At 50.8% G+C, this 18,460-nt stretch overlaps 1 protein-coding gene across 1 annotated transcript in view; it reads left to right on the top strand.

Annotated features, from left to right (window-relative positions):
- Positions 1-2,411: 2,411 nt before the first annotated feature.
- Positions 2,412-18,460, top strand: part of XXYLT1 (xyloside xylosyltransferase 1) — a 173,126-nt gene continuing 157,077 nt past the window's right edge. Inside the window, exon 1 of the mRNA XM_063106636.1 lies at positions 2,412-2,995. Within this exon, the coding sequence (XP_062962706.1) occupies positions 2,492-2,995 (504 nt within the window). The 5' untranslated portion in view covers positions 2,412-2,491. The remainder of the gene's footprint in view (positions 2,996-18,460) is intronic.

Here is an 18,460-nt window from a genome sequence, read left to right as displayed (position 1 = left end):
GTGGAGATTCTGTGGGACATGTAATAAAGCCTTAATGGAGATTTGAGGTTTAGTATTAAAAATACCCCAGAAAAGCTTTGGTTGCTAAATAATGTTTTTGTACATGTTGGTATCTAGACTTTTCTTTTTTTATATGCACCCTTTGTTGGAAGTCTTCCCTTCCTTCATTCACTTTTCTACTCCCTTGTCATTCCTTCATCCCTTTATCATCCAAATGAACTACTTGTAGTAGAATCCTTGTCTCAAAATTTACTTCTGGGCAGGCCAACAAAGACATCTGGGCAGGTACATTATGGCCTAACCACCATTTGTAACACTGTCTAGATGAACAAATTTGTTTCAAATTTCAAACAACCAAGTTCCAATTGAACTTTCTGACAAATACTAATTGTCAGATGCGTTCTTTTGTTATAATGTTTTTCTTTTTTCTTTTTTTACCTTATCATTATACAATGTAAACATTTTTTGTGGTCCTTTACCAATTTCTCCCTAATGCCCCTTCCCCATCCCCCTTTCCCACCTCTGTGGCCTCAGTTCCACTCTTTCCTTTTGAAAGTTCAAGGAGTTATTATGATTGTTGTATATAGACTTTTTTAAAAAAGAGAGTTTGGTGTCTCTAATATTGCTTAGTAAGTGTTGGGCACTGTTCTGCTTTTTATCTACTGTCTCTCATGATCCTATGAGATATAGATACTAGTATCAGCCCCTTTTACATATAGGTGTAATTGCGGTTCAGCGTGATTAAGTAACTTGCCTAAAGTCTAACAACTTTAGTGGTAGAGCAGGAATTCCAGCCTGGACCGTCCACCCCAGAGCTTGCTTTCTTAACCAGTGCCACACGCTGAAGATTGTGGTAAGATACACACAACCCAGAGCTTAAATTACTACTTTTAGAGGTAATCTTGGCTAAAAACTTGGGCTTTGGAAGCAGTAAGATTGGGTTGAGATCCTATCTCCATTACTTATTAGCCAATTAGATTTGGGTAATTCTCTAAATCTCAGTTTCCTCTATGGTAAAATACCCTTACCTCATAGAGTAGTGAGAATCAAATGAACTACTGAAGCGTGGCAAGTCTGCTATTTTTTTTTTTTTTTTCAAGGTAAGTAGTATGTATTGAACTTTGTGGCAAGGCCTGTTTCAAAGATCCCATGTTTTTCAGAAAAGTGTTGCCCCAATCGAAGAGAACAAGAGTTAGAAAATGAGACGAATTTTGGTTCTGGGGACAGGGCTCCCCCACACTTTGAGAAATAAGGGTTGGACACAATAAACTGGTAAGAGATCAGTTTTTCTCAGTGTGCATCTGTCCATGCATTTCCACCTCCATCTCTTTCAAGCATGCAGACGACTTGTACATGCTTGCTTCAAAACAAATGATATATCATCAATTCTTAAAGATCCAAGTTAAGGGCCAGCCCATGGCTCACCGGGAGAGTGTGGTGCTGATAACACCAGGACCACGGGTTCGGATCCCTATAGGGATGGCCGGTTGGCTCACTTGGGAGAGCATGGTGCTGACAACACCAAGTCAAGGGTTAAGATCACCTACAGGTCATCTTTTAAAAGAAAAAAAAAAAAAAAATCCAAGTTAATGAGTTTTTATCTAGTTGGCAGTGTCCCAGCCGTCTACGGTCAAAACTGCCACTACCTGTGTGGCCTTGGATAAATTACCTCAGTGTGCTTCAGTTAAAAATTTGCAAGACTCCCTGGTACATATTAAGGCTCTTTATAAAGTGTTAAAGACTGTTTAAAAACCAAAACGAATTAACATCACAGTCTCAGGTGTTGCTACCTACGGGCTGTCTGCACTACCACTAAGTCTTGGGCGGCGGGGTCCCCCTGCTGGCCACATCCCTTCCACTACCTCTGGTCGGCCTCAGAGGGGCGAAGTGGGGTGGGGAGGCGATGTCCACCGCAGGTGTCATTACTGCTTTAGCGTGAAAGGGGAAGGAGCTCGCTGGTTTAAACTCCCTAGCCCCAGCTAGTCTCCTAGGTGTGAAGGGAATGGGGGAAAGGACTAAAAGCTTCAAGAAATAAGGAAAACAAAGGTACGGAAAAATAATTATCCCTCTTCGTGCGTCCACTTTACCATTTTGCTAACCGAAGGTCCAGCGTTGGGGCGCCTCCATTCCGTTCAAGGCTCAGCTTCGGAATCTGGCCTCTGTGGCGGGGCACGTGGGAGCGCCAGTTCCCACACACCGTGCAGCGGGCCGGCCTTCCCTACTCCTGGGCCCTCCGCCCGCCCCAACCACGCTGCCCGGCTGGAGCCCACACGCGGTCCGCCCGACCTCGAATCCTCTGAACCTAGGACCCAGCGGCTGTCGGGCACGCCCTTGCTTCTTCTCTCCGCGCATCAGTGCCCGCGATTGGCTCTGGGCAGTGCGGCCCCGCCTCCGCCATGGCCGCCGCCTGCTGCCAGCGATACTAAGTGGCTGCCGGGGTACGGGTCTCTGCTGGCCTTCCCCGGCTGCTGGGCCCGCCGGCTCGTGGCGCATGGGCCTCCTCCGAGGCGGACCCCCATGCGCCCGGGCCATGGCGCGCCTGGGCGCTGTGCGCTCCCACTACTGCGCGCTGCTGTTGGCCGCGGCGCTGGCCGTCTGTGCGTTCTATTATCTAGGCTCAGACCGGGAGACCTTCTCCAGCGCCACCAAGAGGCTGAAGGAGGCCCGCGCCGGGGCCCTCGTCGCGCCTTCGCCGCCCACGCTGGAGGTGGTGCGTGGCTCAGCGGTGCCGGCCCCGGGCGCCAAGGCTAAGAGCCTGGAGGGCGGTGGGACCGGGCCGGCGGACTACCACCTGCTGATGATGTTCACCAAGGCGGAGCACAACGCCGCGCTGCAGGCCAAGGCCCGGGTCGCCCTGCGCTCGCTGCTGCGCCTCGCCAAGTTCGAGGCGCATGAGGTGCTTAACCTGCACTTCGTGAGTGAGGAAGCCAGCCGCGAGGTGGCCAAGGTCCTGCTGCGGGAGCTCCTGCCGCCCGCCGCCGGCTTCAAGTGCAAGGTGAGCGGGGCCGCAGCTGGGGGCTCCAGGTGGGTGGCCCACCCCGTCCTCGGTGAGGTTGGCGTGGCTCCCGGCAGGGCTCCTGGGGACTAGGGCAGGGTCTTCAAAGCGCTGCCTACTTCCAATGCCTGTAGCCTAATCCCCCCGCCCTGCCCTAAATGTGCGTTCACAGCAAGCTGGAGGCTTCGTTCGGGAGAGGGTCCAGGATCCAGTCGCGCTCAGCGGTGCAGGAGTGGAGCTGCGGTGTTAGATGGCTTGCTTCCCTCTCCCCCGACCCGAGTTGAGTGCGGCCCCCTGGGGAATCGGCACGCCCCGTTTTGCTAGCGTCGAAGGGTTCAGCAGTGCCTTCAGAGTCTACAATTCTTTTTATGTTCCTCTTTGACCTCTGAGGATGGAACTGGTCATTTGAAGGCACCAATAGCCATCCCGAGCAGGCTAAAGTCTGCTGAAGAGGGCCTTGATGAGGTCTCTGGAAGTGTTGAAGTTGCAGTCACGTTTCTTATAGCTCTTAAGGTATTCCAGTTGGATCTGGTTAAACCAGCGTGAGCCATCTCTTCTCCTCCCTGGGCCGCCTTCTGTCGTGCCCTCAAGGGTCATGGACCCATTTAGAGAAGCCGCAGGTTCCTCCAAGTGAGGAAGAGAAAGCTCTAAGAGGCACAGATATGACCTGGGAGAGCACAGCTGACCGCCTTGTCCCGGGCTGGACCAGTCTGCCTCCGTACCAGCTCCCACCTCTCTCCACCGTCTCACTTCACGCCTTGTCTCTGCTGTCTGAGACTGGGTTCCTGACTTAATGAGAATTGCCTCCATCAAATTGCTTGCCTCCTTTTGACCTAACAGTTGTACAGAGGGGATCCACGGTCTGATTTTTGGAAAGGAGTAGTAGGTGATCTTAAAGCATGGCGACCGATGTTGGTGGGGGAAGGGCGGTGAGGCAAGGGTAGTTTTCCCTGTATTTGTGCCTAGTGAGTGACTAAGAGCAGGTGCTGCCAGGATCCTGCAGGGTTCCAGGATCTGTGGTGGCTCCTTGTTGCCTACAGAGTCATGTCCCAATTTCTTTTTTTTTTTTTTTTTTTGTCCTTTTCGTGACGGGCACTCAGCCAGTGAGTGCACCGGCCAGTCCTATATAGGATCCGAACCCGCGGCGGGAGCGTCGCAGCGCTCCCAGCGCCGCACTCTACCAAGTGCGCCACGGGCTGGGCCCTCATGTCCGAATTTCTTGGTAAGGCTGTCTGTGTTGTTAACCTGGCCTTCCTCTCTGGCTTAGCCTTTTCTCCTTCCTCTACGTGCACCTTATATCTTAATTGTATTGAATGTGCCTTTACACAAGCTGTGCTCTCTGCCCAGAATGTCCTTCCCTCCCTCTTGGGTTCTCAGCCACTCTTTACTCAGCTTTCACCTCCCCTGAGAATGTCCCTAGACCCTGCGGACAGTCTGTGCCCAACCCTCCACACCTCTCCATTTCTGCTTCCCACATAGCATTCTAGGCCAATGTTTTTCCTTTTGTGCCTTATTTCCTCTTTAAGAAGTACTTCTCTCTAGTAAGGTAAGGTCCAGAGGGCATTTTTCTCCCAGGGAGAATTGACTTGAAGTGTGTTGGAACACCTTGGGAAGAGGAAGGCAGTTCCTTGCCCGCCCATGAACAAATGAGCCTGTCAGGAAAGAGCATCTGGGCCTTGATTTCATGTTGTAGGAGGCCAAGAATCCAGGTCTTGGAGATTGTGTCTGGAGAGGCCCTTGGGAGCCACTGTCTGATCTGGGGTTATTCAGCCTGGGGCCCATCCTAATTTACCTAATTGGAATCTCTGGAGGTGGGGCCTGGCAACCTGCCTTAGGATCCTAATGTTGAGAAACCATGCATTAGTCCAGGGGAGAAAACTGAGGGCCCATGGCTATTGGGCCAGTCTGGGCAGATCTGGGATTTGATCAGGTTCTCAAACAGCACCCTCAAGACCAGAATTGTCATCTCTTTGTCTTCTAAGCCAGAATAGCAACCTGGGCCTGCTCTACACCATTGCTAGATCTCCACCTTCCCTGTAGCCGGAGCTCTAGGCACTGGCTCCTGTTGTGCACCCAGTGCTTTCCAGTCTGCATGCATCTGCTTATGTCATTCCCACTGTTGGGGAAACTATTTCTCCATTTCCGAGTCTTGTCCATCTTCAGATGTCATACCTTTCTTGGAATCATTTAAGGAATCCCCAGCTGAAAGGTATGTCTTTCTTTTCTTCCCTCTTGTACCCCTTTGGTGCTGTGACTGTATCATGTCTCACCATCCATCCCTATGTACAATGCCTGGCACATGGTTGGCACCAGAAATATTGGTCCAGGGGTGAGTCCTGCCTCAGGGCCAGGCTCTTGTTCTTGGAGTATGTGTTTCAGGCTCTGACTCCCTCTCATTGCTGGGCCCAGTTCTGACAGGCACAGCCCTCACCCAAGGCCTAGAGGAGCTGCACATGACCCAAGGGAACTGATTCCTCCCCAGTTGAGGCAGGAGGGTTGCTGGTCTGGGGGCTTCTAGCCAGGTGGCAGTGGTCTGATAAAGGTTTATCAGTCCTGGCATAAAATTGCTCCCATTACTTTCAAGTTTGTATTTCGTGAATCTATTTTCCATTTGTGATAAATGGTGCTGTTTTTTCTTTAAATGTGTCGTTGTAAAAGGTTTGCTTCATTTTATATGTGATTTAATTCTTCCTCAGGTTTGGAATATTTCTGAACAGAATGCTTCTCCCTGTACCACGGACCACTTCACACATGCCTTTCCCTCTGCCTGGAGTACCCCCCTGCCCCCAACTGGTCTGCTTTCAGATCTCAGCTTAAGTCTTATTTCCTTGCTAAACCTTTCCCGAGCCCCCATTACATACTCTTAGCTCCAAGTACTTTTCATTACTAACATTTATTACAGTTGTATTCATATAAGTACTGAATTAATTATTTTTCTACCTTGCTAGGTTATAAAATCCTTAAGAGCATTGATACTGACATCTATTAAATGCTGTATCCCCAGCACCTAACATCATGCCTTACATATGTGAGTAAAGTTTATACTGAGAATTATTTTTTTAGTATTGATCAGGAAGAAAGAAACTAGAAATTCTCAACCGGGTTGCATCAGAGCTGGAAGGGATGTTGAAGAGCATATAGTGTCACAGGTGAGGAGACTTGCCCAAAGCCACTTGGGGAGTTATTGACCCAGTTGGGGTTTGGCCTGTGTCCTAGACCAGTGTTTTTCCCTTTGTGCCATATTTCCAGTTAGGGAGCACTTCCTCTTAAGATAAGTTCAGAGGCGCAGTTTAGTCCCAGGGAGAGTAGATCTTATGTGTATTAGAACACACCTTGGGAACAGGAAGGCATCTCCTTGCCCATCCATCTGTCTGGAGACAGCCTGGGGTCCCTTCCTCCCTTGGGTGGGCTTTGGGATGCCATCATGTCTGCAAGGTGGAGAGCAGGGCTACAGTGAGCTGGCATAGGACTTGTGCCCATACCTAGAGTTCTCTTCTTAGGTCATTTACAAGTGACACAGAAAAGCCTTTTAGCTGAAATGGTTGTGGAAACAGGTCATAGAATATTATTAGTTTTTTGGGTTTTTTTTTTTTTTTTTTTGCGGGGGGGGGGAGGGAGCAGTTGGCTGGTGTGGGGATCTGAACCCTTGACCTTGGTGTTACAAGGCTGCACTCTTTAGTACATTATTAGTGACCTTAGATTATATTTTGGTTAAGTAAATGTTAGATTAAAAAGTTCACTTAACCAGAAACATCTTGTTTTGACTATCATTGAATTTTTTTCAAAATCTCTTAGCTTGTTATCTTCTATCAATAGACAAGTGTACTATTTGTTAACTTATTTAATAAACATCTGAAACTGCTATGTTCAGGCACCAGTATAGGAGCTGTTATAGGTCCATTTTCTAACTGCATCAAAATCACCTGGAGACACTTTTTAAACATATAGAATCCTGGGCCCCGCCCCAGTCTGTGGGTCTGAAGCTCCTGGGTGGAGCCTGGGAATCTGAATTGGGATGGAGCTGTGTAAGCAGGCGTGGGAGTCACTGCTTGCGAGGGATGCAGGAGTACCTGGTGGTCTCTTGCTGAGCTCTCACACCCAGTTCAGGTATCCCCTCCTCTCCTGAGGTGCATAGTGCCTGGCACATAGTAGACATTCAGGAACCATTTGACTGGAGTTCTCTTTCACCCGGGCTATTCTGGCTCTGCTGACCTGGGAAAGGCTGCTACATTCACCTTGTTAAAATGCTGCTTTTCTCACATTACATCCATTTGGAATCTCCAGTGGCTCCTGACTACCTGTCATCCCAGATCATCCCATCATCCTAGACCCATATCAGCTGGCTTCAGCTTTTTCTTTGAGAATTTCCTACAGCTAAGGAGGAAAAGGTAGCTCTGGACAGCCACTGGCCTCCCTACAGGGATGGACTTGCTCTCCACAGGTAGATTCCAGAGGAGAAGAGAGGTGGGGATGGGGCAGACATACCTCCCAAACTCACCCATCAGGTAAATTTCTCTTCTTGCCTTAAGGAAGAGTTAGTGTGCACAGTGGGGAAGAGGGTGTAGGGCAGGGAGCAAGAGGCCAAGAGTGTTGGTCCAGTGGAGCATCCTTCATACAGAAGCACTAAGCAAGGGAAATGGATGAGCTCTCTACTTCCCATTATATTCTCAGCACGGTTCCTGGCACATTCTAGACTCTCGATAAATATTTCTACTTGACTGACTGATGGCTGTATTGATTAAACCCAAGACATTCTAGAAGAGTGCTCAATGTTCTGCTCCTCTTCCATCAAACCTCTGCCTCCTTCAGAGCGTAAGGCTGGGATGCTCGGTCTCCAAATGACAAGTTAGGAATAGAAATGAAGCCATGTGCATTCCCCACTTACAAGTGCTTGTTAGATTCCAGGAGGAGCATGTGCCAGAGGTTAGGAGTGACCAGACAAATGTTAAAGTTCTGTGTGTGCAGTGGGGGATTCCCAGAGATTCTTTTGAAGCCAGAGCAAAACTGTGGGTGGCTTGGGAAACGTGAGTGCCTCTGCTCCTACCTGGGGCTGAGAAAAGCCTGAAAATGAAGACCTTGATGCTGGCTGATGAAGCTAATGACAAATAGGTGACACTGGACTGAAGCTGTTTTTCCAGTTCGTCACAGCAGCAGGCACCTGGCACCTAATGAAACTTTTGAATGTTATTCTAGTCTGGGAAAGAGGTGATCAAAGAAATGTGTCCTGAAGTGAGAGGCTCTTTGAAAAAATAGGCTGACATTTTATACTATGGTATTTAGAGAGCACAGTGAGTATTTTGCCAAATGCACTTCAAAGTGGCACTCTTTTAAATTATAATATGCTTATGAAAACAACCGTAGTAGTTTGTGTGCTAATGTATACTTCTCATGGAAAACTTTATAGTAATCATGGATACATAGGGAATAACTTTGTATAGTATTATTGTATCAAATACAATAAACTCTAGATAATTCCATAGGTATGTTTTGAAATTATAAGGCAAAGCTCATAACATAGGCCAGGAATCATAATATTAGATGAAATAGATGAATACACGGTGATTCATAAATCCTGTGGGGGCCTCGATGCACAGATAAAGTATTCCAGCTTTGGGCATCCACAATTCCCATGACTTCCTGACTGTTCTATTCCCACAGGCCATCTTTCCTTATTTTAAAAGACAGAAAATTACTTTTTTTCAGTTAAAAAATTGAGATATAATTCACCTACCATAAAATTCACTTCTTAAAGTATACAATTCACAAGTTTGTACAGCCATGACCACTAATTCCAAAAACATTTACATCACCTGGAAGAGAAATCCTGTACCTATTAGCAGTCACTCCCTATCCTGTGCACCCAGCCCCTAGAAACCACCAATGTGCTATCAGTCTCTATAAATTTGCCTGTTCTGAACATTTCACATAAATGGATTCATTTATATGTGTCTGGCTTCTTTCAGTTAGCATAATGCTTTTAAGGTTCACATAGCATGTACAAATATTTCATCCCTTTATATGGGTGGATAATACTCCATTGTATGGATGTACCACATTATCCATTCATCGGTTGATGGACATTTAGGTTGTTTCTACTTTTTTGGCTATTATGAATAATACTGCTATGAACATTCGTTTTCTTAAGTTTTTGTGTGGACATGTGTTTTCAGATCTGTTGGGTATAACCTAGGAGTGGAATGGCTGGGTCATATTAACTGCTAGCTCTGTTTCACCTTTTGAGGAACTTTCAGACTCTTTTCCAAAGTAGCTGCACCATTTTGTTTTCCCACCAGTCGTGTATGAGGGTTTCAATTTCTCCATATCCTCACCAGCACTTGTTAACATATTGATAAGGACAACCACATAAAAGGTATTTGCTATTTTTCTTATACATTTACCAAAATGCATTTTACAAGAAAAACCGATTACCTTGACGCTCTCCTCCCCACGTGTTGAAGAACATGGTTTGGAAATTTCTGATGTGTATAGTAATGTTATGCTTAAAATCAGAGAGGGGGTGTTACGGATAAGAGGACTTGGTTAGGAGCATAATAGTAACAACACTTGTTCAGCTCTTTCCAGTTTGTAAAAGTGCTTTCACGTACATCTCATTTTTGTGAAATGAGCCTCATGATGACTGGTGAAGGAGGTACGGAATCCCTAGGCTGAGAGATCAGGTGGCTTACTGAGCTCCCACAGATTAGGAGGCACCTAAGGACGGAGCCAGCAGTTATGCCAAGGGACTGTAGGTGTGGGGATGAGGAGTGGCCCGTAGCCCAGGTCTCAATCTGCACCATACCCCCATCCAGCCACCCCAGATAAATACACTGAATCCGAACAAAAGCTGTGCTTCCTGCGCGTGCAGCTTCAGTATCACTCAGCCTCACTGAGCACGGGAGAGTCACCAAGCGTCGGAAGGACTTCTGGGTGCAGCGGGCTCTGGGTCAGCATCAGTGTCACTCAGCCTCACTGAGCACTGGAGAGTCACCAAGCATCGGAAGGACTTCTGAGTGCAGCGGGCCCTGGGTCAGCTGATCGACCCCAGGTCAAGAGGGGCAGTGACATTTAGTGCCTCACAGAGCTGGGGATAGAACCAGCCCAGGCCCTTCCCTCTTCTGTAGGTGTGTCAGTGTTACCAGCAGCCTCAAGTCCCTTTTGGAAGCGTGGGTTGAGAACCAGCTCATCCTAACGCTCACAGCTGAGTTGGTAGGGCCTGTCCTCTTCACCCATCCCAGTGGGTCCTGGACTTGTCTCGCTGGGGAGCAGACGCCCCGGCCTGACCTCAGGAGGCTAAATCTCTGCGGGTCTCTCAGGGCAAGCTTTCTAGCTGCCCTGTGCCTGATCTGACTGGGGAGCCCTGGGGGGGTGGGGGTGGGGAGCACCACGAGTTGCCCTGTGCTTCGGGATGTGCGCTGAAGGACCTCCTGGGCTACGGTGAGCACAAGGTACCTCCCAGGCCTGGAGGGGCAGGAAGAGCCGCGGATGGAGGGGGAGAACTTGCCTTGCTCCTCAGTTGAGTCCTCCCCGGCCGGGTGACCACGGGCGGGCCAAGTGCGGCGCTCCGCGCGGCCGCTGGAGGGCGCCGCTGCACCGCGTTTGCGCGCCGGGGCCCCGGGCCTGCGAGGAGCGCGGCTTCGGCCACTGAGGCTGGCGGCTCCTGCGGGGCGTTTTTGTTCTCTGTCCTTGAGCCTCCCACCGCCTATTCCCTACCCCCTTGATTTTTAAGAAAGGGGAACTGAAAGGAAAGGGAGTCAGCGTGGCGATTGTGGGCGGTCATTTCCTTCCTGCGCCCGGTGTAAGCCTGCTTTGATGAGGCCCTTTTGGAAAAGGTGGATGAACAAGCAGCGTTCAGGGGTGGCTGGAGCTGGCAGCCCAGTGAGACGGAAGAGTGTGGGTGGGGGGCCTGCTCGCCCCTCCTAGGCCCCCGCCCTGGGACCCCAGCTCCCCGGGGCACATCTTTCTGCCCCACTTGGGGTCCTTTGTCACACCTGGGAGGGCTTCCGCTTAAGATGTGGGCAATGTGTGTGTTAGAGCTGTGCGGAGGTCGGGTGGCAGGGAGTGGGCAGGCATGGGGCGGTGCACCTGGCTGCTCGGCCTGTCTTCACTCCTGGTGCATCAGTTGCTTAACTGCGTGGAGCCTGGGCGTCCGCAGCTGTGGGACGGGCTGGCATTCCCAGCTCGCCGGCCTTTGCCGAGCATTCCATGCGCGCGTCCCTGAGGTGAGATGGTGAGGTCGTTTCTGGAGGAGGGAGGCCACTCCCTGGGAGGAGGAGCCCGGCTGCCGACTGGAGGGGCGGAGAGGAAGGGGCTTTCTGCACCTGCAGCGCTCGGGCTCCACTCTGGGGACCTGGCGGGGCCCAGGGGACCCCCAGCTGCTCTTCCTCACACCCTTCCCGTTCAGGGCTTTTGGGTTTCTCACACTGTCCTGTGGATTGTGGAGGACTGGTCAAGATGACCAGGGGCAACATCACCTCCCGCCCCTCTCCCCCAGGCCGCAGAGGCCTTTCCTTACCCGGCCTGACCCCAGGAGTCACCTCTGTGCCTGTTCTGAGCAGCTGAGCCAGGCTGTGTTAGATGGCACGGAACCTGCTGTTAACTTAATGTGTTTTAAATTAAAGCCATTTGTTTTATTTATTGGGGTGATCGCTATTAAGCAGCCTGGATTAAGCAACCCTTTGCTGGTGGGACAGCCTGTCGGATAGCTCTAGCTCGCTGTTGCCCTGCTCAGGTCAGCCTGGGGGCTGGGAGAACAGGTGTGTCCCCTCCCCTCCTCTTCTCTCTCTCCACTCCCATTCCTCTCCTCTCCAGTCGGGAGCTGGGGAGACACTCTCTGGCCTTCAAAGGAGCTCACTGCCCTTCTGGCCTCTGGAAGAATCTGCCCTCCGTCTGCCAGGGAGAGGCCCCACTGCAGGAGTGTGTGGCTTGGTGCCTGAGACCTGGTTTAAATCCAGCCTGTGACATTTGGGGAGTGTGGCACTGGACCCTGGATGTCACCTTTCTGAGCCTCTGTCCCCCTCACTCATGACCTTACAGGGTGGCTGGCAGATAGAAACAAGGCAGCACTGGCCAGGCAACGGCAGGTGGTTAATAAATGGTGGCTGCTGCTAGTGGTACTGAGCAGGTGCGCTGGGACAGTGGCTGTTTTCTCATCGTTCTAGAAGGCACGTACTTGTTGATTCAGTCGGAGGGCAGCGCAGCTGGCCTGCAAAACAGCATTCTGCTCAGGTCGATTTCAGGGTGTCCTCTTGTTCTTCCCAGCCTTCCTCAGTTCCCCAGACTGCTGTGTTCTCGCCTCCTCTTACCCTCCCCCTCCCCACCCCCGCCTGTGGACAATGCGTCGTTCGCCCCTCTCTGGGTCACCCAACACTGTGGCCTTATTTGGTGTTCAGTTGCATCCATGCTTTCTCTTTCCTGCTAGAAGGAAGGGGCCCTAGTCCTCATCTCTCCCCTCCCCACCGAGCCTAGCACATGCCTGGCTCCGGTCAGAGGCATTGATCTGGCCTGTGTTCTGGAGTAGGTGCTGCTGTTTCTTGTCAAGATGGTAAAGCTAGGGTCTGTGTGCTTTGCAGTCTTTGTGTAGGCAACATGGATGACCCTGCTGCATCTTCTGGGGATGGAATCTTCTTTGTGAATGTCCTTAGTTTCTAGAAGGTTCCAACTCAAACTTGTTTATAGTAAACTCTGAGCATTTCTGATGTTTTGTTTACCTCTTCTTAGTGTTTTTTGATTTTTGTTTGTTTGTTTGTTTGATTGATTGCACACACCAGTTGTTCATAATCTTTTTTGGGAACTAGCCAAGTGTAAACTGTAAATGATTAAAGAAGGCCAGGCCACTAGGGAGACCCACATACTCCTGAAGCTTGTTCGTAGCCCCTGCTCCTGCCCCATCCCTCGAGTGGGGTCTCCAGCCTCACCCTCTGTGGCTCTTACCCCTCTCAATGCTGTGAGGTGGCCCTGTTCTTGTCACATCATCCTGGCAGGCCCCTTGAGTCCTGGTTAGTGTGAGGTTCTGGAGCAGCTTCACTGGCTCGGGCAGGGGGACAGATGGATCAGTCATTGTTTGAAAAAAACTGTGCAGGATCAGGCATGTTGCCTGCTTTGCTTAGGCTGCCCCAGGCCACCTGCTGTCTGCGGGCAGGAGGGCACAGGGCGAGGGAGTGCATCTATGCCTGGGACTGCTTTGTGAGGATGGAGAGGCTGTGGGAAGCGGGAGCTTTGAGGGTGTGTGCCCATGGTGAATTGGTAGGATTGACTTGTCCATCCCAGTTGTGAGGGAACTGAGGCAGCTGGGGCAGCAGACCTGGCCCTGTCCCCTGTACCTGGCAGGAGAGTGAGGGCCAGAAACTAGGGATGGGCCATCTTGCTGAGTGCATAGCTCCAGAACAGGAGCTGCAGAGAGAACTGTAGAGCCTGTGCAGCCCGGCCATCCCAGGGAGTGCTCGGCTCTCTTGAGGCTCCACCTTACCTGAACGCCCTGGAGTTTCGGGCACCCTGTGCCACTTCACACATCTGGGACTTTGCTCTGGCGCTTCCTTTCCTGGAACACCCATCCCTCTCTTCTTCATCTGATTAACTCTTTCACTCTTCAAGATGCAGCTCTGGTGGGGTGCCAGTTATGTGGGGATCCAGCCCTGGCCACTCCACCTTGGTTAGCACTTTTCGTCTGACTCCCGATGTGCTGGAACTGGCTCCTCTGTGAGCTGCAAGAGGACAGGGGCTGTGTCTTAGTTCATTCTGTGTCTCCAGGACAGATGTAGTGTAGCACAGGCCCTGGCGTAGTGTAAGGCTCAGCACAAGCTTGTTAAGCTGGAGCAGGTAGATGCCAGTGCAGGTGGGCAGTGAGGTGGAAACACAAGCCCTCGGGGCTGGCAGGGAGGGAGGGTGGGGCTGCCAGGCAGAGGTGCGCCTCAGACGCTCTGCGAGCTCACTTTTCAGATCCCCAAGGACCTTGGGGTCCTTGGCCATCTATAGAGACCGCATGATTGTAAAGAAAGTTTCCTTGTACCTGTCGACATGGGTTCTCCGACCAGAAGTTGTCCAGCCTGAGACCAGACAGGAAGATTCAGGTGTGTTTTAAAGACTTCTTTCTGGGTTTTGGAACTATCCCCCTTGTATTACCATGAAGCAGTACTGGTGCCAGCCTGAGGGAGGTGGGGGGCTTCACTTGCCTGTCTTACCTTAGACAGCTGGAGCAGTTACTTGGTCTGCCTAGAGCGCCCAGCTGGTAAGCAGTGCCTCGGGCAGGCTGTCCAATCCCTGCCCGTGCCCCCAGGCATTCACTTTCCATGCAAGCATGGTGGACAGAGTCCTGCCCAGGTATTAGTAGTCCTGGCTTCTAGGTCTGTCTCTGACCCTGACTTCCATTGGCAAGGCCTTTCAGTGTCTCATCTGTCAGATGGGTGGGGAATTCCAGCTCTGAGTAATATTCTTAGCTCTCTTCCTGATGTGTGCAAACTGGGTACTAGGAGGTTGCAAAGCAAATGTCCTTTCCAGGCCTGTCCTGAAGAGGAGGGTAAGAGATTAGGGAGTCTTGAAGCTGTTGCTCACCTCTTCCTGGAGCAGTGCCTCAAGAGAGCCTGGCCAAGCCCTCTTTGCTGACTGTCCGGGAGATGTGGTTTATTTCTTGGTCTCTGCTTCAAACCAGGCTGCACCTCAGTCCTGAGGAGGCTGACGGGGTGAGGAGTGTAGAATCACCCGGGATGTTAATCTCTCATAGGTTTATCATCATTGTCAGTGACAGCAACAATTGCCATAGATGAATGAGCTCCTAAGTGGCAGCCACTATGCTAAGTCCTACTTTCATTCTCTCATTTGATCTGCAGAGCCATTAGACCCATGAGGAGGTAGGTAGCTTCCCCTAAAGAGGCTGCACAGGTGAGGGTCTGGAGCCCAGAGCAGGACCATACAGGGTTAGGTTTAGGCTCAGAGTCATACAGCTATGAAGTGGCTGGGCAGGATTTGAACCCTGTCTTTCTGTCTCTCCTGCATTGTGCCTTGATGTCTGTAATGCCTGTTTATTTTGATGGCTTATTCTTGTTTCTACAGTTCCCACGCCTATGCCTGTTGCTCATTGAGCCTTGCACAGGTGTCCTCTTCCTGTGTCAGCTGGTTGAGGGCAACCAGGTGGCTTGCAGAGAGCAGGCCTCTCATTCTTCCTCCAGGTTCTGCCCCGTGGAAACAGCTGGGAGCCTCTTTTTAGTACGTGGGATCTTGCAAGACTGTGATGTTTGGAGTCCCTCTTCCCTCATTTGGTAGCAGGTCACAGAGCTCTGGGCTGGAGGGAGTCCTGTCCCTGCTCTGTAGTCCAGTCCCTTCATGTTACCTGTGAGGAAACTGAGGCCCAGAGAAGCCAAGTGACTTGCTCAAAGTCAAACACCTGGTCAGTGGACAAGGGGGTCTGGGATCTAGGTCTCCTGTGCTCCTTTCAGGCTTCTTGCCCCCTATCTCTCTGCCTGCTTTCCTTTTTGTTTGTTTCTGAAGCCAGTTCTGGGTTGTGCTTGTCTCTGTGTACTTGTTTGTCTTCTGTTTTTGTTCCCAGCCTGGCACATTTTTTGGATCTCACCTACCTGTGACTGCCCTGCAGTTGACTGTGTTTTGTGTACATTGAATGGCTTTGATTCATGCCCCACTGAGTGCTGCTCCAGTGAAGCTGAATGGGCCTCGTCAGATGCAGGCCCCAGAGCCATTCTGAAGGGCTGCCACTGTCCCTTTGCTCGGCCCTGTTCAGCCCGCTATGAGCTCAATGGCCTCCCTGGGGCTGAGCCTGTTGGGGGGAAGGGGAGCTGTGTGTAAGTAGTCCTGCTGCTGTCTCCTGCCTGGTTCTGTACCCCTGCAACCCCAGTCCTACTGTGTCTGTTACAAGAACCTCTGGGTCCTAGGCAGTGGACTCCCAGTTATGTGAACTAATCTACACAACACACAGTAGGTGCTCTAGATACCTCCTATTCTGCTGGTTTACTGTCCAACTCAAACACCCCACCTGGAGAGTCCACTCCCTCTGAAGACCTGTTGCTTTATCGGTCTTTCTGATGCTGCTATTATCCACTGCTCTGTATGCAGCATTGGTGAGCTTGCCAGACTAGGAGGCCTTAAGGGGTAGGGTCCAAGTCTGATTTTCTCTCTCTCCTGCTGTAGCCTAGTGCAGGAGTGGGCATGTGTTTCTTGAATGAGTACAGTGTTGGCTACGGATGGGCCTGGTTCAGATCCCGGCTCTACCTCATCCTTCTGGGAGGCAGTGGGTAGCTTGCCTTCTCTGAACTACTTCCTCATCTGCAAAAGGGGTACAGTGATACCTCCTAGCTCAAAACATTGATGTGGGAATGAAATTAAGTGAATTAACATGTTCAAAGAAACTGTTGGTGCCCAGCAAACACCAGATATCTGGTGTGGCCCTTAGGAATGGCTGCCCTGCCACCCGTGAAGGCCCTCCAGGTGTGTGTCCTGCCCTCAGGCGGCTGTGCCCATCCCTAGGATTCCGTCTCGTGGTCCTGCTCCGCTGGCCTTCACTTGCTCATCCATCGTCAGCTCAGATCCTGGTGCAGGTGACCACGTCCGAACCTGGACTGTGCGAGCTGGCTGTGTAGAGCTCAGGTTTGTCTCACAAACTAAAAGAGCAAGTTTGGTGCAGAGCTCCCGAGCCCACCCACTGTGTATGTTCCCAGTGAGATGGTGACTGAGTGCAGAGGGCTCAGTTGAGCAGCGTTACCCGCTGTGGCCCTGTTTTTCCACAGTGGAAAAGGAAGAAGCTTTTGGCTCAAGGAATGAGTGGATGGTAATGTGGAAATACCCTAGTAAGGAGTGAACCTGTGTCCTGCGGTTGGGAAGGTCGGATGCTTGTTCTGTTGCTGATGACTCCCTGACGTAGGGCAAGTTTAACCTGTGGTGGGTGCAGGGTGGGGCTTTGGTCCTGATGGGGCCTGGAGAGTTGGATAGACACTGTCCCTCACTGCTGACATTTAAATCACAGCCAGAGTCTCGGGTCCCTGATTGCCCACTGTGCCTGTGCCTGTGGGCTTGCTCATGAAGGGTTGCTGGTGTGGGCCCACTCAGCTGGGGTGAGCTGATGGATAGGGCATGTGGGGGTGCCCTCTAGGAATGCGGCCACATGCTACCCAGCACAGAGGCACTGTTCACTGTGCCCCGGGGGTGGTGCTCCCTGGTGTGGAGCTGGTCGGTGGGTGCCCCTGTGACGTGCATGAGAGCATCATTTTCCTCTGTGTGTTACAGTTTGAAACTCAACCTAGTTAGTGACTCCCCTCAGCAGGGAAGAGTGAATGGCTGGACAGTCGAGTTTGGTGAGCACCGTTTGCAGAGGATGTAAGGTGTTACGTAGGTTGGTTCTGTTTACATGTCTGTTCCTCAGACTCACCAAGCAGCTTTTGCTTTGATCAGAAACATGAGCAACCTGGGCCAGCCCGTGGCTCACTCAGGAGAGTGTGGTGCTGATAACACCAAGGCCATGGGTTCGGATCCTATACAGGGATGGCTGGTTAGCTCACTTGGGAGAGCATGGTGCTGACAACACCAAGCCAGGGGTTGAGATCCCCTTACCAGTCATCTTTAAAAAAATAAATAAATAAATAAAAAGAGCAACTGGAACCTGTGGGTAGCCCCTTATTTACTGATAAGGCTCTCTCAGAGAGTTGGAAGACTTTTTAGAGCAAATGCAAAATGAAAACACTTCTTTTACCTGAGGCAGAAGGTCTGTCCTAAGTAGCTGGCTTTGGGAAATACAATATGATCTTGCCATTTGATCTCGTAGTTTCCAGAACTGTTGACTTCCAAGCCCTTTTCTGAGACATGTGCAGCATCCGGACTTGATTTTTGGAAATCTTTGGGGGATTTGTTATAGTCTGGAAATGTGAGAGGGAAATCTCACTGCCCATGAGAGTGTTCAGCTCTGAGGACTCAGCCTAGTCCCAGGGCCATGGGGTGGGAGTGGGTTGTGAGAACGTGGAAGGAGAAAGTGCTTAAGGAAGAGTGGGGAGCAGTGAACGGACCCCATTGAGAGCCCTTTGTGACCTGCTTCTGTAGGTGGTGTAAACCATCCGTCTCATTCTAACAAACCATCTTCATCTTCCCACGTTCCTTTTGGGCCCTTGTCACTTGCAGGCCTAATTTTGGTAGCAGGAAAAGTCTGTCCTCTGCTCACTTCACTTAACAGGGGACCCACACGTGATGTTCCATGTCAGAAACTTCTCCCCATCTTGCTGTCCTGTCCTGTGCTTATTGCTCATGTGGCCATAACACACCTTATCGTCATTTCTTTTGTGAGCAGTTCTGTGAGTTTCTGATTTTTCACACTATAAATAACACCACAGAGAACATCTCTGTGTGTATGATTTTCTTCTCTTGAATTTTACCCAGGAACCCTTCCTTGGTTCTTCACAAGGAACACCTCACATTCCTCTGTGGCCCTGTACCCACAAATTAATATGTAGAAATCAGTCCCGGCAGTAATGCTCT

This window comes from Cynocephalus volans, chromosome 1, assembly GCF_027409185.1.
Source record: "Cynocephalus volans isolate mCynVol1 chromosome 1, mCynVol1.pri, whole genome shotgun sequence".
NCBI classification, from domain to species: domain Eukaryota; kingdom Metazoa; phylum Chordata; class Mammalia; order Dermoptera; family Cynocephalidae; genus Cynocephalus; species Cynocephalus volans.
This window is presented reverse-complemented; position numbering and strand designations above follow the sequence as displayed.